General features: G+C 41.0%; 4 protein-coding genes and 1 long non-coding RNA gene across 9 annotated transcripts; 3 read left to right on the plus strand and 2 right to left on the minus strand.

Moving 5' to 3' along the window:
- The first annotated feature begins 201 nt into the window (after positions 1 to 201).
- On the plus strand, positions 202 to 3759 carry LOC116187681. 2 transcript variants are annotated; one of them, XM_031516571.1, is made up of 3 exons: positions 202 to 952; positions 1576 to 1727; positions 1928 to 3759. In XM_031516571.1, exons 2-3 carry the CDS (start codon positions 1583 to 1585, stop codon positions 3250 to 3252), a joined length of 1470 nt encoding a protein of 489 aa, XP_031372431.1. In that variant the 5' UTR covers positions 202 to 952; positions 1576 to 1582; the 3' UTR covers positions 3253 to 3759. The 2 variants fall into 2 exon arrangements, with proteins under 2 accessions (XP_031372431.1, XP_031372432.1); XM_031516572.1 differs by having other exon boundaries at positions 202 to 431.
- A 1747-nt stretch (positions 3760 to 5506) lies between these two features.
- On the minus strand, positions 5507 to 7931 carry LOC116189052. Its single transcript, XR_004152305.1, has 3 exons — positions 7821 to 7931; positions 7536 to 7700; positions 5507 to 7448 (listed from the first exon to the last, which is right to left on the minus strand). It is a non-coding gene; the product is annotated as an uncharacterized LOC116189052 (long non-coding RNA).
- Positions 7932 to 10535: 2604 nt separating this feature from the next.
- LOC116215941 (zinc finger protein ZAT4-like) lies at positions 10536 to 12605 on the plus strand. Its single transcript, XM_031551769.1, has 2 exons — positions 10536 to 10695; positions 10875 to 12605. The coding sequence occupies exon 2, from the start codon at positions 10884 to 10886 to the stop codon at positions 12402 to 12404; it is 1521 nt and encodes a 506-aa protein (XP_031407629.1). The 5' UTR covers positions 10536 to 10695; positions 10875 to 10883; the 3' UTR covers positions 12405 to 12605.
- Positions 12606 to 15186: 2581 nt separating this feature from the next.
- On the plus strand, positions 15187 to 17472 carry LOC116188234 (SNAP25 homologous protein SNAP33-like). Of its 2 annotated transcripts, XM_031517450.1 has the most exons (7): positions 15187 to 15332; positions 15456 to 15515; positions 15866 to 16407; positions 16545 to 16638; positions 16780 to 16907; positions 17020 to 17117; positions 17224 to 17472. In XM_031517450.1, exons 3-7 carry the CDS (start codon positions 15919 to 15921, stop codon positions 17321 to 17323), a joined length of 909 nt encoding a protein of 302 aa, XP_031373310.1. In that variant the 5' UTR covers positions 15187 to 15332; positions 15456 to 15515; positions 15866 to 15918; the 3' UTR covers positions 17324 to 17472. The 2 variants fall into 2 exon arrangements, with proteins under 2 accessions (XP_031373310.1, XP_031373311.1); XM_031517451.1 differs by lacking the exons at positions 15187 to 15332; positions 15456 to 15515 and adding an exon at positions 15578 to 15704.
- Positions 17442 to 21332, minus strand: LOC116188233 (heparanase-like protein 1). Of its 3 annotated transcripts, none has more exons than XM_031517449.1 (11): positions 21146 to 21332; positions 20678 to 20716; positions 20302 to 20557; positions 20161 to 20197; positions 19899 to 20082; positions 19570 to 19718; positions 19242 to 19475; positions 18968 to 19157; positions 18762 to 18887; positions 18569 to 18668; positions 17442 to 17988 (listed from the first exon to the last, which is right to left on the minus strand). In XM_031517449.1, exons 3-11 carry the CDS (start codon positions 20503 to 20505, stop codon positions 17596 to 17598), a joined length of 1617 nt encoding a protein of 538 aa, XP_031373309.1. In that variant the 5' UTR covers positions 20506 to 20557; positions 20678 to 20716; positions 21146 to 21332; the 3' UTR covers positions 17442 to 17595. The 3 variants fall into 3 exon arrangements, with proteins under 3 accessions (XP_031373309.1, XP_031373307.1, XP_031373308.1); XM_031517447.1 differs by having other exon boundaries at positions 20678 to 20760; XM_031517448.1 differs by lacking the exon at positions 21146 to 21332 and adding an exon at positions 20900 to 21110 and having other exon boundaries at positions 20678 to 20760.
- Between the last annotated feature and the right edge of the window lie 1751 nt (positions 21333 to 23083).

The following is a 23083-nucleotide window of genomic DNA, read 5'->3' on the forward strand; positions in this document are numbered from 1 at the left end:
TTTCCTCTTTAAATTCCAGTTGTTTTAGAAAGAAAAATCCGCGGGCGGGCGCTGATTTTCCAGCCAATAAAAAGCATGCTATTGGTGGACCCGGTAGAGGAAAAGTCAAAGAAATGTGTCCGGTATCTGGTCGACACGTGTAAGTCGCCAAGGAGGGCTACCTGTATATAAGCGCCAAAGAAAGTACAAAGGAACGCTTGAGGAATTCATATCGTCAACACAATACATACCTGTCAAAAGCTGGGAGTGGCATACGCGGTAATAACGCCCAAATACGTGCCCTTTTTGGCATCTCCCCCCTCGTTTAATTACCAAAAGGGCAAACCCTAGCCTCCATGCCCTTTTTTGTCAATAAAAATAATTCCCCTCCGCCACCAAATCCTTCGCCGTTCGAATTCATCTCCGTTCCTTCTCCCAATCGTGCAATCGAGGTTGGATCTCGTCGCATCTCGTTCTCCTCTATCGATCTATACCTCTTTTAGGATCATCCGTGAGGCGTATCCGTTTCTAGGGTTTCCGCTTCAGATCTGAGGTTTCCAGCTCGGATCTGTGAAATTCCGGCTGTACGTCGTCAGATCTGTTTGTCTCTGGGCTTGTCCCTTTCCGATTGGCCCGGTTTCGGCCTCTTCGGTCTGCGATTTTCTTGTCGAGGTTCCTGTCTTTCTTGTTCCGATATAATCGTGTCAGATCTGTAGATCCGTTGAGTTTCTGGCTGTGTCCGATGACAATCGTTGTTGTCGGTTCTTGATTCGGCTTAATTTTTGAGATTTGACCGAGAACTACCAGATCTAGGGTTAGGGTTCCGCCGGAAATTGGGGCTTCTGAATTTTTTTTGGGGCTTTCTTCCTCCTCTTCAAGAAATCGGCCTTCCGATCTCGATCCTCCCTTAATTCGAAGGATTCCGTCTGGATTGAGCCATCTGCCGTATCAATCGAAGAAAACTTTTCTTGAGGTACAACAAAATTGCCTCTTTACTTTTTCCAGAAAATAGCATCTAATTGATTCTGATTTTTTTCCTTCGATTTTTTTTTTGGAATTTTGAGTAAATTCAATTATATGTAAAAATAAAATAAAATAAAATAAATCAAGAAAACTAATTTTAATTTAAAATTTTATTATCTTGCAATTAATTCGCTATTCTTGGTTGTGTGATGATATTATCATTCCGTTCCATGAAATGATAGAAGGACATTGCCTGGTGCCTGCCCCACACACCCACCCAAAAAAGGAAAAAAAAAAAAAGCTGAAAACTTTAGTGAAAGGTCAAGGATACATTTTTACCAAATTGCCATTGCAGTAGGTGGCCTCATTTCTTATATCTGTACTGGTAGAAGGGACTAATAAATGAACTCGTCTATCTACCAATTGAGCTGATACCTTATTATTCATAAGAAAAATGGATGAGGTAAATATATATAAAAGTCACGAACAATTTTTGGTTCAACTACTTGGGTCACAGTGTAGTATACTTTGTAGTTATTTCTATATGAATCTGCAAGCAAAATCGGGGTTCTTTATGCTGTTAATGAATTCATTGATCGGGTTTCTTTAATTTATCTTATTGCTGCTCTGCAGCTCGAAGATGGTGCAGAAGCGGCCTTTCGATGATGAGGAGCAGTATGAAATCTCTTCTAAGCTCCCTAAGCAACTAAAACACAATGACCAGCTTCCTCTGTTCTCTGAAATCAACCCTTCTGAAGATGGGCGCCATGCAGTCGATGCTACAGGTTAGCACACCGGTGCCATGACTTTGCATAGTTCAGCTCAAAATAAATGTTTAGTTTAGTACTGTCCTGTTAGGTAATTGGTCCAGTATGGAAAATAATTTGTATATTCAAAATATGGAATTGGATGAGCACTCAAAAAGTTGTGGGCCAGACTTTTTGTCTTTTCATTGCCCTGATTTTTGAAATTGTGGCTCGCGAAGGTGAGGGCGGATTCAAGGATAGAGAAGAAGTTCACGAGAAGTTTGCTGGTGATCACTCAGTGAACCCGCCAGTGGAGTATGAGGAGGATACTGATTACAGCGAAGAGGATGTCCAATTGCATGAACCATTCCATGTATCGTTCTTCCCGGAATATTTCTACCCTGAGCGTGGAGTTAGGACGTTGACTCGGCATGAGGATATCTACTCTCTGCATTTGCAACATCCTCCTCTGAAGCCAGTTCCCATTGGATTGAATTACCAAGCAGATATTCCTGCTTGGAACCCAAATGGAGCGAAGGAGAGTTCCTCTGATTTTTGCTCATCATCTGAAGTACTTTTAGTCTATGAAAACAAGGACTTTTCTGGGGATTCTGTGATTCCAATGCCTGATACTGAATCGTCCCAAGATGAAGTTGGGGCTGGTAGAAGCGAATGCAGGTGCCATGATAAGGGTTCCATAAGATGTGTTAGGCAGCATATTGTGGAAGCCAGAGATAAACTTAAGAGATCCCTTGGGACAGAAACGTTCGAGGATTTAGGGTTCCTTGATATGGGGGAGCAAGTAGCGGGGAAATGGACTGAAGAGGAAGAGCAATTATTTCATGAAGTTGTCTTCGCTAACCAGCCCTCTATTGGCGGGAACTTCTGGAACATTTTGTCCTCAGCATTCCCTTCGAGAACTAAGAGGGAGATTGTAAGTTATTACTTTAATGTATTTATGCTCCGAAGGCGTGCTGAGCAGAACAGATTTGACCCGTTGAATGCCGACAGTGATAATGATGAGTGGAGAGCAAGTGACGAGGATGATGATGACTCTGTTGTTGAATCTCCTGATCACCACGTTGGTGTGAATAATAGCTTGGAAGATGATGTGAATGAGTATGATGAGGATGCTGCAGATGAGACTTATGATAATGAAAATCTTGCTTTTGAAACTGTCAAGAAGGGCTATGAGGATGAGAAAGATCATATTACCTCCAAGCTTGATGACAGAACTTGGGACGACAGAGGAGATCGGGATCACCAAGAGGCACAGGATGATTCTTGTACGTCCTTCGACAATGGGGCTGCTTCTGCTTCTTCAGGGGCCCAGCTGAAGGATGAGAATCAGGATCGGTGGCCCAGCAGCTACAACGGGTTGAACAATGGCAGCAGCGGGCACGACTATGGGCTCGAGCCCTGTGATGCTAAGCTGTGGGATGTTGGATATGTGTCTTGTCCTAAAAGGGATGTTGATTTCTTGCCCACTTGCAGCATGATCGAAGAGGTTTTCGGTGACGGATCTTGGAACTGCAAAATGGATGGGAAAGGTCCTTCCTTTTAACTACCTTTTGACCCGCAAATTGGGAAGCATGATTTCTCTCTCCCGTCTTTGCCCTTTGTAAGTTCTTTACTTCTGTTAAATGTAGGGGTAGCTGAAAAATTTTCCATTATGTGATTGATCGCCTGTGGTGGGAATTCTGCCTTCCTTGTAAGATAGTATTTTAGGAGGCGATCAGGGTTTTGGGTTATGAAGGGCCGTAGCTGATAGTTGTACAATATCTGTAGCTGTTTTGATTTTTCTCATCTGCTGTCCTCCCGATTGCTCTGGTTGGATCGACCCGACTCCTGACTTTCGTGAAGACATTTCGCCTTCGGGGAGGATACACTTTGGGTGTTTGGGTTCAGAGACAATGACGATAGACAGTTCGATGGTGTAACTGCCCGAGTAGGTTTTCCTTCCGTGTGGGAGAAGAGCAACTGTATAAGGCTTCTCAGATTTCTCTCATATGCACTCTGTAATAAGAAATTGACTTGTACATTCTTCCATATGCTGCTTCTTCTGGTCTCATTGGGTTGATGTTCGTTATCATTTTTTCAACCAGCGAGCAACCACTGCCTGAGCTGGATCGGTCTATTCTTTATATAGGCTTTGCCCAACTCGAGCTTGGCATTCTATTTCGGTCAGGTTGTTAGGCCTGTGATTCGGTCTAATCCGATTAACACCAAATTGTAAGTAACCATGATTAGCGAGCCAAGCGAATGTTTGAGCTGTGAAGATGATGTTATCTTGATCGGAGGTTTGAACTCGAGGTTAATAGTTTAGCTCAGGCTTGTGATTTACGGCCTAGCTTATCCAATTAAGCCCTTTGGCTCTACTTCAGCTGACCAGTGGCTTCAACAACTACTTGCTGCGTGTAGTCGGGGACATACCGCCTAAGTCGATGCGAAGGCTGTAACATGACGAATAATATCATCCGACGTGACAGTAGAGTTTCTCTAATATCTGATAGCTTCATATGGTTTTGGGACAAGGTTTGGGCCAGGTATATGTCTGTGGGCCAATGGTTGGACCAAAAGACCCAATATCTTTTTTGGTTCCATCAAATTTGATCCAATCAATCATCAATTAATTATACGCAGATCGAGAGCTCTCCTCCCAAATTTTATCGGATTTGTGCCACATTAATTTTTATCGTTAGGAGCCGTGATGTCGTGAAATATTAAGAATGCGTTGGGTTGCCTCGAGTTTAATTACCACGGGCGGCTGCTTAATTAAGCACGAAGCGTGCCTAAATGGAGGTGAGCTATAGCAATAGGTCGCCTCTAATTTAATTAAAGGCAAAAGGAGGAGGCACCTTACATGCTTTAGTTGACTACAGAAGAGGCCACTTCCCTTGGAAGGCATGTGCAAGTCAATTTGGACATCAAGTGTATTAACCCACCTCACTTAGACTTCAAGTGTAATTTTTGTGGGCTAATTAATATTTCATAAATACGTGTTTATATATGTATATGTATGTGGAGTCTTGTAATTTATTGTTATTATTGATATTATTTCAATTATTTTTGCCATCATTTGGTGCATTATATTGTTATTACGCCACAGAACTATAGATGGTAGATGAAGTAGTTGACCTTTCACTAGTATGGGGATTAAGGGTATAAATTTGATAATCCATGAACTAAAAAAGCCTCACAATTCAGAAGTTAAAAAGAAAAAAAAAATCGCCAAATTGCTCGTTAGTTGGGCAACTCTTCCCCAACCCTCCTACCCACTAGAACATTTTTCCTATCAAAAAAATCATTTTGACAGACAGTAAGATATGATAAACAGTAAAATATGATACAGTGGGTAAATTAAATTAATTCTAGACAAATTTTACATGCAGTTCAAAAGTATATATGTACTTAAAAAAGGAAATTAGAAAATTTACATCCATGCAGCTTCCCTTACAACTTTCTTCGAGAAATAAGGAAAGAAAAAGAAAAGCAATTTCATTTTTTTTTCTTTTCACAATTAAATCTATATATACCGGATGAGCTATATGTAAAGAATATCTCATGTGATTATCCAATATTAATTTTGATGATTAATCAGTGAGAAGGCATCTGTATGGCACTTATCTCACCACCCATTTTCATAAACAACAAAGAAGCCCTAAAAGGGGACAACAATTCATGGACAGATCCAATACAGCTCGACAGGGTACTAATCTGCCGGCAAAAGGCACACACAGAACAAGATGATGGATGCACTTTTTTTTTTTGGGCTAAGTATATATATGATTCATTCAAATTTGATTAAGTTACAGGAAAGTTCGGGTAACCATCAAAGGTACAAAAGGAATCGAAATTCGACATGGAGCCAACGTGGGCCAAGTTGTGTGCTAAGAGGTTACCCTTACGAGAAATCCAAATGCATCGCCAATTCGAAAATAAACGAAAATAAGTTAAAATATCACTAATAATTGTTCGAATTTCCCAAGGTGCTTGCTGGGGTTTGAAGATTGCTTCGACAAGGATAAAGGCATCACTTTCAATCCACGCCTTGTACCAGCCTCTGTCAAGAGCTATTGAGAGGGCGAGAAGGACAACTTGACCTTCAGCAAGACAGCTTGACCTTCAGCTTGGAGAGGAGAGGTTGTGGCAGCTTTGGAGAACCAAGAGAAGATAACTCATTATCAAGGCTAATGGCAACTCTTGAGATGCAGGATGTCAAATTACTCCATGCGGCACGGCATCGGTGTTCAGTTTCGCCCATCACAGTTCGAGAGGCTTTGGGGGATGTTGTCATCGGAGCGTATCATCTGTGCTTGGAGAAGCCCGAGGTGCGGAGTGGTCTTTGAAGGCCTTGAGGATATGTTGATGAAGTGCATAGGATGTTTTTGAAAACAATTTCATTCGAATAGGCCATTATGAATCCATCGGTATTCAAATGACCATCCATATACTATAACTAGTTTTCTGGAGATTATCGAATCGAATCGGCCCTAATGTATCCATCGGTATTCAAGAACTACGTACGTACATACAGTATTTCAACTTAGTTTTATTAGCTAACAGAGAGTATAGTTCTGTTTTAATTAATACAAGGCCGGAGTTTATTAGGGACGGCACCCTCTTTGCTGGACAAAGGTGTTGACAGTGTACTTTAGGCTAAGCATAAGCTAACATTTGCATGCCTTCTTCCCATTTATTTAATTTTTAAAACTATAATATGTAATAAATAATATATCAAGATTTTTTTTTGATAGTAATAATATATCAAGATTAAGAAAAGGAAAAGCACACTACTTAGTATTTAAGGTAAATTACACCGGTGGTCCAAAAAGTTTTAATAATATATCAAGTTGGCTCAAAAAGGATTTTTTGCTAATTGATGATACAAAATGTTTCAAAAGTATAACATGATAGTACAAACCGTCATCTCGCCATTGACATGAGTGGATCTTTACATTAATTAAAGAAATATTTTGTATCATTATGTTATATCTGTAAAATATTTTGGACCATTAAATAACAACTTCAAAAGAGTTTGAACCATTATGTAACGTTCCATCAACTCCTAAAAACATATCAAAGCCACATGTCGGTCACGTTAGTTTCGCTTGACGGCGTCAATGGTGAAATAACGGTTTATATTATCATGTTACAACTTTGAAACATTTTGTACTATCAAGTAGCAAAAAAAACTTTTTGGACCAATCTGATATATTATTAGAACTTTTTGGACTATCAGTGTAATTTACCATAATATTTATTAAGGTGAAACTACCTAAACAATTATAAACTATGCACATTTTCTACGTTTTATTATGAACTATTTTTTTTGTAGAAAAATGCACAAACTACCAATCCGTTATATATTTTAACATTCCGTTATATTCTCCGTCAATTCTAACCGGTTGTGCTAACGTGATATTTGACGGTGACACATGGCGCACGATTTTTGACTAAGTAGGCCCTACGGAAATTTGTTATTAAAAAATCATTATAAAATATTTTAAAAACAAAAAAGAAAATGAAGCCAAAAAGGAAAAGGGGGAGGAGGATAATGGAGGGGCTGGCACCGCCGTTCTACCTCCAGTCACTGTAGCACTTTATCCACCTCCGACGATCCTCCATTTCCGGCAAGCCCCAAGCCTTTTTCCTGACTGCAACAGTAAGCAATCCTTGTAGAACGACCACCTCAAAGAACCCTTCATCCTCATCTTCTTTGTCTGCCTTCTTCATTGGTAGCCACCATCTCCTTGCCAACTGCCAAGATCATACCTCAATTAAAACCCATAAACATGAGCAGAAGCTTTAGAGAGAGAGACAGTCGGAAAGATAAGAGATCGACACCCTCGAAAGCATCATTGTTGGGCTAGTCTTCCTTGGTGATTTGATGTCCATCAGTTTCCTGTCCCTTTTTCCTTCAAGAAAATTTTCATAGCAGCTCCATGGATTTCTCCGACAATGGCTCGCTCTCCGATCTTGCCAACATAGACGATGGCTCTGACTCCGAGTCTAAACCCATAAACAAAATCAAAAACCCAGTCATAATCACATTAACATTGCCATGACATGAACATGATGATAAGTATAATTGATTTCATGTGATGGGTACAACTGGATGCATTGAAGGACCTCTTGCAATGGAGAATGGCGCTTTGTATCCCGTCCGGTTGCTATAGCAGAGAGTCATCCCTCCTCCATGACGACGGCCGTTGTTCGAGGCCGATGCCACTTCTAACGGCGCAGAGCGGCTCTTACCGTTTTCCTTTTCCAATTCTTTTTTTATTAAATTTTTATAATGATTTTTTAATTATTAAATTTTCCTTGGAGTCCACCTAGCCAATAACCATGTGCCACATGTCACCGTTAAGTGCCATGTTAGCACAAACGGTTAGAATTGACGAAGAATGTAAGAAATCCTAAAATGTATAACGGATTGATAGTTTGTGCATTTCTCTATAAAAAAATATAATTCGTGATAAAACATAAAAAAGTGCATAGTTTATGATTTTTTAGGTAGTTTTCCTTTTATTAAATAATACAGAACCATCACTAGACAGCTCGCACACTATACAGAGTGTATTACGAGAATAGTGTGTTCGAAAGACAAACAACTCCAACTCGTTTCGAGCTGAAGCCCTAGTTGATCAAGATTTGTCGACATGACTCACAACTCACTTTCTAATATCTTGTTCGAATTGTAGGTTATGGAGAGTTATGAAGAGCGTGGATTATGGAGGGTTGTTATACTTGCGATCCAAACACGCTATAAAAGGTGTAGCATTGATACTTGAGGCTCTGGATCTTTCAAACCGATTTGAGCTATTGTTTGTGGCCTTATATCGGTTTCAGATTTGTTGATTTCGTTTACTGAATTCGCAATCGACAGCTAAAACGGGAATATAATTGATCGTATCGAAAAAGATAGCTTATTGTCTTGAATAATAACATAATAAGATCAAAGATTCTTTTATAAAAAGAGAGCTCTTGCCAGCTTCAGCCTTTTATCTGACATTGGTCATGGCTCTCGCCATCTCTTGCCATGCTCTTGTCGATGCCTTTAGACAAAGACACTATGATTGAGCTTCTTAATCCCGATCCAGGATAGGGCTCCAACCTCTCTACTCGATTGCTGTCAGTCATTCCCTATGGTCCCAAATGAGTTTCTTAATCTCGTTCTCTATGGCGGAGACAGTGTTCGAAGGAATTCTAGAGGTCGCAGCGGCCCTCCCCCTTTTCCTCTTCATTTTTGACGATGCGTAGAGGTGATCCCTCAGATGGAGAAGTCTCCCGCTCCATTGGGTCGAGTGTTCTCCTTCTCCCAGTAGATCGGCGATGAAGAGAAAATCTAACCATTGATTCTGGGTCACTGGCGATTTTTGTCGGAGGAGAAACCATCATCCTTAACCTGGCGGCCCGATCCAAAATGCATGGACTCACATGAGCAACTCAAACAACCGACTCGATAGAACCGGGCAACTTGATACGGTAGATCCGTCCCAACTGAACAGGCTCGGCCTATCTTGCCCAACACCACAGATTTGACTCGACAACTCGCCCTTCAACCGCTTAACTATTAACCTGCTGCAACGTCCTCTGATTATCCGACTCTCCCTTTCCCCTTTGGATGGCGGCTTCTACTCCGCGAACACCCGTCCACGCAATGGAATCCCTACCCTCTACTACAAGGATTGCACAACTAGACTAACTGATCGTACCAACCGCTTACGACTCCAACCTTTTGTGGCTCTGTCCTTTTATGTTGATTCATTGTAGGTTTCGGTTCACTCATGACATTCAATGGTTTGACCGATCAAAGAAGCTAGATACTATGATTTGATGGTCTGGCTGATATTTGATTAGTTAGGCTGTCGCTGATTTGAATCAATCATAGGAGCGTAGCTAATTTAATTTGAATGTTTAGAGATTGAACCCTTTAGAATTTGGTGGATTGTAGTAGTTTAGAGGTGTGATCTATGAAGGGAACCTGCGTCGGATACCGGTCCAAGACTCTTCTTGACTCTGCTTCTCTAGAAACAGTCTCCATAAGAATTGCGCTATACTCTCCTTTTTGATTTTCATTGGGGTCCTTATAGAGTGTAGTTTCAAGAGGTTGAGAATGTAGTACAAGATGAGGAACGATCTCTACAATTGTACCTAGTCTTATTTGATGTGTTCGACACATGTTAATTTTCTTCATTCGATGTTTTCAGCACTTGTTAATTTTCTTTTGCAGTGGTTTAGGCAGACTTGTTATATTTTTCTGTCTCTGTAATATGTCCTCTTAGACATTTTTCCATTGTATCCGTTTCATTAGTCTTCGAACAAAAATATAATAATAATAGGTGCAGAATGTGACATAGTGACATCGCATAGAATAAGAAGTTTTGAGTTCGATCGGCGTGAGTCGGACTATTTTCGAACAAAAAAAAAAGTCATTTGGAAATGGAGTAACGGCCGGAGACTGGAACCTTTCACTTGGAAGAGTGTGAGTACAGCGAGGGGGAGGGAGTGTGTGGGGGACCCTTTAACCTTTTTTTGCTGAGCAAGACAAAGGAAGGAATAGTTACGGACGGTTAGCTCAAAGGGCCCCACTCCCATGGTTTGATCCACCTGGTTGGACCAATCACGGCCGTCGGATCCGATGATGTCCACATGTGCAGAGATCATTTTTTTTTTTTACAAAGGATGGTCAAATTTAATGCAATAAAAGAGAAATTTTAAATAATTAATAAATGGATACTGATAATTTCACCGGTTATCGAATTTGTAACTTTTAGATCAACATACAAGGCTAGATCGTGCGTCACTGTACCAACGTGCCGAGATGAACTTTAATCTTTGCTTCCATGCATGGATTTCTCCTCCCTCCTTCCCCTGCTGATTGCAGTTAAGTGTTAGCGAGAGAAAGTGACCCAACTCACACACAGACTCTCCTCTCTCTCTCTCTCTCTCTCTACTTCTTGATCTTGCTTGCTCGTCTCCATCCCCACCATTGCTGGCAAAGGTAACGCTCTCACTCAATTTCCTGATCGATTGAGGGTCTGATGATTCATTCTCGATCGATTCTCTCTTCTCGGTCTTGAGATCAATGGTTACTTCCCCTGTTTTCCATCCTCAGGGCTCTGCTTCACCGGTTGTTTCTCTATTTTCTGATCGTGCTTGATTTGTTTGTTCGATCTGTAGTTCGGGAACATGAAGGAGAGGCGGGACGATGAGTCGGAGGAGGTCAAGCACGAGTGCAAGCTCTGCAGCAAGAGCTTCCCTTGCGGCAGATCCCTGGGAGGCCACATGAAGTCCCACCTGAAGGATTCAGCAGCTGCTGGATACGGTTATGGGCTCAGAAAGAACCCGAAGAAGATGGGGTGGAGGGCATCAGAGTTCACCGGAGGAGATGACCCCAGTTCGGTCCCGCCGTGTTGCAGAGAATGTGGCAGAAAGTTCGGTTCTTGGAAAGGCCTGTTCGGTCACATGATGAAGCGCCACCTGGTGAATAACAGTGATCGCTTGAAGGAGGATGAAGAGGAGGAGGAGGGATTCGATTGTCTGAATTCGCAGTTCTGGGGTAGGGATAGCTCGAACACGGTTACGGACAGCCAGTCATCTGACAACCAGGCTGGTTTTCCCAACCGAAAGAAGAGATCGCAGCAGAGGAAAAGGCACAACACGACCAAAGTCCTGAACTCATCGTCTTCATCCGATCATGTGGCGGACATCGAGCAAGAACTGGAGGAGGTTGCTGTGTGCTTAATGATGCTCTCCAGGGATTTCTTCAATGGCAGTAGCGGTACCGGTATTATAGATTCGTCCATGGTCGATTCCTCCGATAACAATTCTGTTTCCGTCTTCCTTAAAGACCCAACTCGTAACGAGAATAAAGATTGTCATTCACCTCCCAAGGGGTCGAACGCAAGAACAGAACTTTCTGTTTCCTGGAATTTCAAAAACCAGTCCAAGGTGAACCAAGAAGATATCATCAGCCAGTCCGGAATTGAGAATCCAGAGTCAGGGAAAAACTTGGATGGCATGGATAAAAACCAAGTGAAGCCCTGTAAGGTTCGTTCGAGTACGAGCAAGAGGAAGTTCTCTGACGTCTCCGATGATTCCCGACCCAGGAAGAGCTCGTCAAAGAGGTTGCTGGCACCAGATGGCAGTGAAGAGGGAGGCAATGGGGATCTAGACAAGGGGATAAACAGCCGATTCGAGTGCAATACTTGCAACAAGATTTTCCAGTCCTACCAAGCTCTTGGGGGTCACAGGGCTAGCCATAGAAAGGCGAAGGCTGGGTCTGGTTCCAAAGACAACAGCATCGAGACCGAACAGTCTCCTCCCGGAGAAGTAATTACAGCCGAGGGGACTGAGATAGAGACCGCTAATCCATCATCAAAGAGGAAAAGGAAGAAGGAGGCTAAGGGAGATGAACATGAATGCCCAGTCTGCCTTAGGGTGTTCCCTTCAGGGCAAGCCCTAGGGGGCCACAAGAGGTCTCATATGCCCGAGGCTAAGAACAGCCAGACCCGACTCCCTGCAATCCCGAAACCAGCAGCCCATAAAGTCCGGGACTTTCTCGATCTCAACCTCCCCGCTCCACTCGAAGAAGAAGAAGAAGGAGGAGGAGGAGGAGGAGGGACGAATAGTAGCATCGTCAGCTTCAAGCCATGGTGGGGAGGAAGAAGCCACAAGCAAGAGCCTGCGATTGGCCTCATAGCTAATTGAACTATACTCATTCGTTCTCAAGAGAATGTATAGCACAAACAGGCATACACAAGTCAAATTTCACACAGATTGAGATCCATTCAATTCTCATCTTTTTTGCACTTTTTTTTTTGTTATACTGTTTTCTTTTCGATCAACAACCTTTCCGCAAGTTCTTCAAGCTCATTGAATTCGGTAAATGCGAGCATTTGTTGTTGCTAATGGTCTGTATCGAACCACCATCTCGTTTCATTTGAATTGATAGGGAAGAACTTTGAGACTCTGATGATCTATATGCTTACCAATTGAAAATTTGTTTACCATTTAAGACTGCTTCATGCCACTTCAAGCACCATTTGTTTAATCTATTTGCAGAGAATACGCATTAATGGGGTTGCCTTTGGGATACTTATTTTATCTTGGGACCTAAGTGAAATGAGTAAGGTGTTGAAAAATTGGATTTAGTTGGGTGTGTCAAAGTGCAACAAAGTCAGATAAGGAGTTTAGTGCAGCGATGTATACTCATTCGATTCGGAATTAAGAAGTCTCGAGTTTATTTTTCTTTGTAGAGGCTTTCTGTACCATGCCTCTACGTGTGATTATGCCATGGTGTGTTCCGGTAGTTCAGTTGCCTAACATTATACATTGACAGCCCATCTCCCTCTGTAGATTGATTACATCGATCTACTTTAAGTACAAGACCATCCATCGGTTTATCTACAAGATCAAGGATTTGGGTAAAAACCTAATCTAGAATATATTGGAGTTAATTTCACGAAAATGTCGGGTATCATAGGGTCTATTGGCTGCGAGTAATCACCAGGTCTGGCACAGATCGATCAACTGAAGCATAAGGATACTGAACCTTAATCCAAAAAAAAAAAAATCCAAAAGTCAAGAGAAAAAGAAGGATTAACCTATGATCCAATTGAGGGATTGGGACCACTTTGTGTATTTTTAGGGTACTTGACATAGAAATTAAGATGCAAAAGAGGCATTGATCTTCTCTTTCAGATTTTTTTTTTCTCTTGTGTGATCACGAGATATTCTCAATCTATTATCTTGAATTGTTCAAGCATATGTCGATTTAACATTGATTACATGGTTGTTTTGATGAATTTTGAATCCTGTACCGTATCTCAAATTTACACCCACATGAAATTTGGCATCTATACTGCACCATATGATTTCCTCTCTCTAATTAATTATTTGAGAAGTGAACTTTTGAGATCAGAATTGCAATTTGGGTTCAACTGGATACGGTCAATCGCTCTTAGCTATCTAAACAAATGGATCCCCGGCGCAATATGCGTTAAAAAGAGATTTCTCGCCCAAATTAGAAGTTCTTGTTCAACCTCTTCTTCATTTCTTCCAACACGAAGCGACCCCGTCAAAAAATGACGAATGGTCTATTTTTCCCCCTCGACTCCGTGTTACAAGATGATTATGTGCATCAAGACTTATAACACCGCCGTGTTTCAATCGTGGGGCCGAGCTATGGCTGGTGATATGTCAAAGTTGTGAGGGAAGTACTTATGATGATTAGTTGCTTACCAAAGTTTAATTAGTCGAGGTTTAATCAAATATATGTTGGATTTGTGATCCTTGGTTTCATCAAAAAACCGTTGGAAATTGCAAAGAGGAGAAAAACTTAATAAGCATTCCGTGTTGTCATGTCATCTCTTGTCCTCCTAGATTAGATAGAGATTAAATAACACCCCAAAAGAAAATGACAAGAAAATAAAAAATTAGCAAACAATTCTTTAAACTTACAAACATTTCATTTTTACCCATCCTTCGATCATTCAGGCAGATCTGGTATAAAGATTTTAACATATTAATCTTGGGGTTTAATGCAAGTAAATATGACGCACATAGATTTCGCAAGTAGTCCACGAGGTCATGGTTTCAGACCACCCTTGCATATACGTCTTTGCACAAAGGCTTATTTAGATTCACATGCTTATCGGATATTCATGAACCCAGGGATTGAACTCTTCATTACTGAAAAAATACCTATTTCTTTCCATTATTTATTTTATTTTTAGGATCACTTTTAATATTATTCAAAGTATTAGAAATTTAGAAATATATATATATATATATATATTTATTTATATGTACTGGACGCAAACCCGTATGGAACAAGACTCCGATTCATGCTCTAAGTTTTTCGTACATCTGAAATTCTAAAATTGATTACAATGATTAAAACTTAGTAGAAATAACAGTGAATAATTTAGTAGTTATTTGTTACATAAATAATTATAACTTTCATCTTATGACCTGTATTAATTAAAGTTAGTTTACTATGGCCATTTTTGGGAGATGAATCATGAAACTATACTAATTGCTTTCTTTTTCTAATTTGTATGAAATAAATAATGCAATGCCAACACACAAGGGATATAGTCTTTTCGCTATTTTACACATATACATACATACATACATATATATATATATAACTAGTGTTGTTATTCCAAATTTTATATACATTTTTCCATCATTTATTGATATTTATTTTTTAGGAAAAGAATAATGCTTCGATGGGCTTCGATTGAACGAGGCATCGACCTGGGCTTATATCGGCCCATTTCCATCAAATTGGGCTGGTGCCATCCCAAGATCCGGCCCATCCAGTTTAGACCGGGTTCGATATCAACCGGTCAACCAACGATAACGGTCCGCGGGGGGCCCGGAAGGAAGGAGATCGAGACAGTCAAAGTGGAGTTGGTGGGGGCGGGGGTCAACTTCGCGTACGGTTGACCTCTTCAAACCCCCACCATATGAATGACCAAATCCAAACAAACAGAAAGGAAGGATTTTTCTGTTTTCTCCATAGATGGCTGAGAGAGAGAGAGAGAGCGAGAGAGAGATAGAGAGAGAGAGTGAAATGCTGAGGAAGACCGAAAACCCAAATGGTGGGATGCTGAAGATTTCTTCCTTCTAGTGGGTTTGAATTTGATTTCTTTATCCATCCGAAGCTTCCTTCCTTGACATTTTCTTCGATTTGTCGCCCCCACCCCACTTCCCTTCTTCCTCATGCGTTAACTCTCTCTCTCTCTCCCCCAGTTGAGTCTTCATTAACAATCGCGGGTTTCGGTTTCTTGCAAGTTGCCCTCCCATTTTCGGGTAATCCCACGTTTCCTACTTCTGCTTATCTTTGTTGGTTTGAGTAGAATTCTGCTTAAATGTTCAATCTTTCGTTTTTGGGTTTCCATCTGTTGTGGTTTTTTGGATTCTGGAGTCAGTTGAATGCGACCCTTGATTGCTTTTCTCGCTTCCAAGATTCTGATTTTTGGGAGCGGAGACTGAGAAGAAGTAAATGTTTTGTTGGGTTAATAGTAATCTTCGGCCTTAAGTTTAATCAAGCTTGTTTCTGTTTCTTTAATGGAAGTTTTGTGAACATTCGCGTCTTGGGTCCCTCTCTTTCCATTTCTGTGCATATTCTCATTGGGGGTGTTGCTTTATTTGGCACTCAGGTTCTGCGATTTATAGCTCTGCGATCGGTCTGTTTGGTTAGATTTCGCCGAAAATGTTCAGGTCCAAGAAATCTCCGCTGAAGTTTGCGAAGCATAGCTCTGTGGTTCCTGCGCATTCCACCGCATCTAGCACGAACCCTTTTGATTCTGATGACAAGTACGGTGATAAAAAGCAGACGGTTAATCCCTCTAGAAGGACTTTGGCAGAGCCCATGAGAGAGTTTAGTGACAATCCTTTTGATGACTACGAGGTGAAAGAGACCTCTTCTCTGTACACAAAACCACCGAACTCTGCCGCAAGAAATGGGTACAAGAACGACTTCCGTGATTCGGGGGGACTGGAGAACCAGTCGGTGCAAGAACTGGAGAACTATGCAGTCTACAAGGCTGAAGAGACCACGAAGAGCGTCAACAACTGCCTGAAGATAGCAGAAGGAATGAGAGAAGACGCCACTAAGACCTTGGTCATGTTGCATCAGCAGGGCGAGCAGATCACTCGGGCTCATGGGGTTGCTGCTGATATCGATCATGACCTCAGCCGGGTCAGTCTTCTTTTTAAAAGCCTCCACTACAAATCGGACATAAAGCAGTTGGTTTTGCATTTTGTTGCCTAGTTGCCTTTTGTTGAACAATGTAATGGGATTGAGATTCATCGTATTAATGTTCCTCTGTCATACAGGGTGAGAAGCTACTGGGAAGTCTTGGGGGCATATTCTCAAAGACTTGGAAGCCAAAGAAGACCCGTGCCATAACAGGCCCCATGGTCATGAGAGGTTTGTCTATTCTCTAAGTTTGGTGAATTGACGTAGTTTTCATTTTCACCTTTATAAACTCCCTCTGCTGGTTATTTCTTTCTTTTCGGTGCGGCATCTGCTGGTTATTTCTTGCGTATGAATGATTGCTTTATACTGCAGATGATGTCCAGAGGAAGGGAAACCACTTGGAGCAGCGGGAGAAGTTAGGTTTGACTTCGGCTTCCAGAAGTCAACCAAGTTCAAGAGCAGCGCCTTCTGAACCAGCCTCATCACTGCAGAAAGTTGAGGTTCGTCTATCGCTTATAGATTGTTACATTGTATGCAAAATCCTCTCAGGAGGTATTCCTAACCCGAATAGCTGAAGTTTGATGAAACTTTGCTTGGATTTGTTGAACTTAGGTTGAGAAAGCAAAGCAAGACGACACATTATTGGATTTAAGCAATATCTTAGGAGAGCTAAAGAATATGGCTCTCGACATGGGTTCTGAAATTGACAGGTTAACTTTCATTCATGCATTTATTTGTCAGTGTAACAAATAAGCCGAAGAAAAGCTGGCCGAAACATTTTGCTGAGATGTTATTAATGATGTTGTAATCGTGCAGGCACAATGGAGCTCTGGAACCTTTCCATCATGATGTCGATGAGCTCAACTACCGGGTCAAACAAGCAAACCAGCGGGGCCGACGCCTGCTTGGGAAATAGGCTGCAGTCCGTCTTAATTTTCTTGTTATTCATTTGCTTGTGGCTCGATGTTTGTTTCCCTTTTCATAGACTTGCTGTATCGGGCTTCCGCGAGACTACAAAATGGTTTGGTAATCTGTTGATATCAAATTTTATTCAACTTGCATGTATAGAGCATCTTGTAGGGATATTTACTAATTACAATGGCACGGAGCAATACATCTATCTTCAGTTGAATATCTAAAAGAACAGGAACAACCAAAATATAAATTGAAAGACAAAATGATGACCCATCAAACACAGGATGGAGCATCAAAATTAGGAAGAACGACGAAAGCAATGGACAGAGGAGCAATGGAGATGGGAGAATTCACACCAACAAGTGATGGCTCCAAAGTCGGAATCTTCCCGTCTTCGGTGAGATCCAAAGGAGTCCCGTTCAAAAGCATTGTTTGGCTCTGCAGAAAACCATCTCTCGGAGTCAAATGGTACTCTTCTCTCTTCAGTGATGCCTCTGATGCTCCTATCCCGATGAAAGAGACCATCTTTTTCAGGCCTCTAAGAATAATGCTCTCTCTGTTATCCATCGACTCCTTGATTCTCAATCTTAAGTTCATCCTGTTCCGGACGCTGATCTTATAGTTGGTCTCATTGCTGAAGTTGATCAGAAGCAGAGTTACACCTTCCTGGGATTAAGTCAATATTAAAGTGAGAAAGCATCTGACATTTTATATTTGAGTAAAGAAGAAAACACATGAAGGTATATCATCTTGCAGTTTGCCGATGTTCAATCAAATCCTCTTTTTTAACCACTGAATGCATCCTTATAGTCCCATAATTAATAATTTCCAAACTCTTTCTTCCGATTCAAGAACGAGAAAAGGAACTAATGCCTCATTCTGTCCCATATTTAACCATCGAATGCATCCTTATAGTCCATATTTTAACCATTGAATGCATCCTTATACATCCACTTTTTTTAACTATTGAGGCATTACTTCTCTCTCTCGTTCTTGAATCGATTGGAATGGAATGTCAAATCTATTTCTTCGTCTTTTTGCCAATAAATCAGAATTCTCATGGAGAATAGCAGGATATGTGAGAAAACAAGGTCTCCCACAATGTTTTATGATCTGATATGCCATGTTTACTCTAAATCAGCATGTTTTCCTTTTCCTTCATTTTTTCAAGACGAGAAAGAAATGGAAAACTGAAAACTTGTTTGAAGTTCTACTTGTCAATTCAACTCAATTAATGTGGACTTACTCTTCCTCTTGAGCAATGGGCATAACTCCGCAAAGGGGATGGAGAGTCAATGTCTATAGAGAGAACGCCTTTGCCCATAAGCCGATTCCATAGAAGTGCACTGTTGAGTATTATCCAACCTCATGAGCAGCAGAAACATGGTTTTTAGCAATGAAACTCATAAGACATAACGAAGCTTCGAACACACACTTACCTGTAATAATCTGGGTTAGGGATGAAAGTGGTGGTGTTAAGCAGACCATAGTTCCCGCCGATCAGACTCTGCCGGCAATAAACCTTAGTGCTGTATTTTGCTGCCATTCCAAGCTGATCCAAGTACCTAATTCCACATTTTCCAGAAGAACATATTACATAAGAAAGAAAACGAATAATATAAGGACGGGGTTCAGAAATTATTACCAAAAGCTGTTCACAAAGGTATTGGAAACCCCCAGTCCGCCGCTGTTATAAGCTCCGCCCGACTCACCAACCCATGGAGATGCCCACGGGCCATTCTTCCGGATGGTCTCTTTGAGTTTGCTGAATGTGTCTGATATCCGGTTCAAGTAGTTAGGGTCCAATATCTTGCTAATGAGATTCGGATCAGAACCTGAAAACAGAAATCATGGATATTGGAAATCAATGAAATATTTACAAAATATAAATATTGGTCTCTCGGCTTTTCTTTCGGTACCTGGACCGAGATTGTATATATGATGTGTCATGAAATCAATCACGCCTGATCCCGAAACCTGCAGAAGCCTTGCATACCAATCTTGATCAAAGAACCCTCCCGGTGCTATGACTGAAGGCTTCGGATCATGATTCTTGTATATCTGATCAATGATACCTTTAAGGGCAATCAAGTCTTTCCCATACTGTTCTGCCCCAACACTCGCTCCGATTCCACTCCCACTGAGCTCATTGCCTTGAATATGCAGAGGCAGCAGATGAATAATAACTCATCGAAAGAAAAGCTGCTTGATACTATTTATCTTTTGTGCGCGGGTGCAGAGATATACCAAATTCCCAGGAATCTACAGGGTATCCTTTCGCAACTGTGTATTTCATAAACTCATAAGCGTTGGTGGAGTCCCAATCTCCTCCCCAAACACCCTTTCTGAGTTGGCGCCTTCCATAGAGTGCATTTAAGCCGAAAGTCACGCGGGCCCTGAATCAATTTCCAGACATTGCAGTAATAAGCAAAAGTTCCAGAGGAACCATCTTTCAAACCAAAGCTGACCCAGTGCTGGAAATTCGGCCATAATCTTGAATGAAATGAAGACACATCGTGATCTAACTTCTTGTAGTTCATTGGCAACTGGTCCTTCAAGAGTGTCATAGTACTTACCCGGTTTTGCTGAACAGATGATTTAGTTCATCCCACCGGCTCATGCGTAAGCAGCTCCTAGAGAAGCCAAAAAGGCCACTTCTGTCCTTCCGGAACGGGTGGCATGGAAACCTGAGCTTTCCAATATCGTACTCTACTTGGTCTTGAAGAGAACCCCCAATCCTGATCCTTAAATTCTTGAAAGCTAGACAAGAAGAAATGGTTACCATACCATTTGAGCTGTGGAATAATGCGATTCACTCTTGGGATTATTGTGGCAAACCTTGGATCACGTGTGCAAGAAAAGGATGGGACAGATTCTGAAAAAATTAAAAGACATTGATTAAATATTTTATATAGATAGAACCAAGCAGATCCTCGAAAAGTTGGATCCCATCTTAGAATAGCTTTCACAAAATCTCACCAAGTTTAAGACAGATGTGTATCCCCACGGGCATATATTGTAGTTGCACTTGTCGTGAGGCCACCAATCGAGAGTTGCACAGATGAAATCCTCATCCGTTTCGGCAATCGTTTTGGTGCCATCAACTATAAGCGTAACTCGATGACACAAAACTGCAGGAAGAGAAGCTAAGAGGACGAACAACGAGAGGCGAGAAAATTCCATTTGAGGATCGGTTCGAGCTCAACTCAACTCTATCTCGGGCTAGTCAGATGAACTGCACATAATTAAGCTTTTTTATGCTATCAATAACTGAGTCCATATATAGAGGTCCACATAGAGTGAACCAAATCAATCCACTGAACTAAGCTGAGAAAGATTAAGATCAGAGTGAGACCTCTTTCAGAAAGCCAAGCCGAGAATTGCATAAATGGCTCTGCAAAAAAACCATGGCCACCAAAGGAACCAGAGGAACATATTCTGAGAGGATCAAGGATGCCGGACCAAAAAAAGAAAAAAGAAAAAAAATCAAGAAATTAACCCAAAAAAAGGACAAAATGAATAAATGGCTTCCCAAAGATGAAACTACACCAAAAGAAAGGATTATCAATGACTCAACTCTCCAAAATAAAAATTAATCCAACATGAATTGATGCAGATCAAATAGCTAAAGAACATTTGACCCCAGAGACTGTCTACAGGGCAAAGTTGCTGTCTTTCTGAGAGGTGGCTTCCTCGTAGTCGTAAAACACACACAGTCCCATGAGACAAGTCCGCTCTGATCGTTTAGATAAAAACCAAATCTTTGCAGCGACCCAGCTCAAATTCAAGAAGGCAAAGCCACTATAGCTAGTGATATACTGACCTCAGATGAAGAACGAGGTGAAATTGACCGCGCTGGGCTGTCGGTGGACAAGCTCAGCTATGGCGAATGACAGAGTACGATAATTTTGGCGAAACAAACCAAACTATGGCGTTCACCTATGATCCTTCCCTGATCAAACTAGAAAACAATCCCTTTGTGAAATGGTCGTTGTCAAGATTTGTTGGGTTGCCATTCAACCAAAAAAAAAAAAAAAAAAGAAGAAGATTTGTTGGGTTGCCTCCAGAAACAGCAAAAGGTTACTTTTGCAGTAAACCAAGCATAAATTTTGTCGTTGTTTGCTTTTTTTTTTTGGGAAATGTTTTTTAGGATTGTTTGGTGACGAAAATGGTGAAAAATCATTATGGGCTAATGATTGGATTAATACTAGGAATAGGATAAGTATGCTACTTTTGATTTCAGAGTTAAAAATAATTTTGATTGTGAAAAAAGACAAAAGTTATAATTAAAATTTAAAGTTATTTTAAAATTAAAGTTAAAATTTTTTACTTAAAAAATGTGTATTTTTGTTGTGTAATGGGTTAAGTTAAAGTTAAAATTAAAATTTTTATGATTTTAATTGCGAAACCAAACAGAGCAGTATTGTTCTGTGATTTTGAGGCATTTTCATTCTGAAGCTCACTACGAACGAAATCAAGCCGGAAACTTGGACGCCAATTACATCGAATCGAGCAAAGACGGGTACCGAAGTCCTATAAACATGTAATAATTCATGAGCTAAGTCGCTAAGGATACCTAATATAATAATCAATGAGCTAAGTCGACACCATTTTCATTGCCCTCCCTCCACGGCTGTTACTATATAATTGTTGTCATAACTTGCGGTGGCATCGGTGAAGCTCTATCATGGTCCAATAACTGATATCGACGAACATGTGAGCGTTCCACCCGGGCTTTAATTTGTCACATCCACGAAGCTTCGGCCTTTCTCAAGTAGCACTAGTAGAAGGACAAGCAGCACGAAAAAGGTCGAAATATTTGATTACGAATTGCCCCCAAAACTAATTAGACTTAGTTGAGGAGGGCCCGCCCTGGACTGCGTTGAGTATGGGCCTTCACCATGATGGGCCCAACTGTCTTTGTGGGCCAATTACAAAGCATAGAGCAATCAAGCCCGGGGGCTTCGGTCCAGTCCAAGATCATGGGACTTGTGAATTGTCAAGATCATGAGGCGTCGAGTATAGAATTAATCTAATCCGATAGCGCCTATTATGGGAATGTCCAGTGCCAAAGTCACTGAATGAATAAGTCACTAATCCCTGAATAACGAGCTCCATATCCTCTCCCATTGCCGGTGGTTTCCCCGGTCCATTTGGATAGGCCCCGACTCTAATCGGTAAGCAAAGCTGGGCGGGGACTATGGCCCATTAACATGCTCAGGATATCCATCTCTTGCAATCAGTTCAATCTAGAAGGAGTGTATTGCTTGGTCGTTTCTTTTCCTTTCCGACGACAACTTTGGTTTCGATGAAGCCTAGTTCATCCATAAAATGTAAGGCGAACAAGCCGTAAAAACTAAAAGTAGTATGAATTTATGAAGTCGGGATACTCTAAGAAAGATTGGATTTATATATACTTTCGCACCGTATAGATGGAGGAAATAGAAGGAGCAATATCGAGCGAAGGGGTTGGGGATTTTTAATTGTTATAATACCAATCAAAGACAAAGAAAAATATCTAATCTGATCTAATTAATTAATAGGAGAAAATGACTGTGCTGACACGTAGTGGCCAGAGAGAGGACCACTCTCCTGTTGTGAGGAAGCCCCTACACCTACGTCTACTTCAGTCAAGTTTCTGGCTTAGGATTTTATGCGATTATATTTTCATTATACATAATATATATATATATATAATAAAAAAGAATATTGAGTTTCGTCTGGACTATTTATATACATTTCAAATGAACCTCCTGCAAAT

This window comes from Punica granatum, chromosome 8 (genome assembly GCF_007655135.1).
Source record: "Punica granatum isolate Tunisia-2019 chromosome 8, ASM765513v2, whole genome shotgun sequence".
NCBI classification, from domain to species: domain Eukaryota; kingdom Viridiplantae; phylum Streptophyta; class Magnoliopsida; order Myrtales; family Lythraceae; genus Punica; species Punica granatum.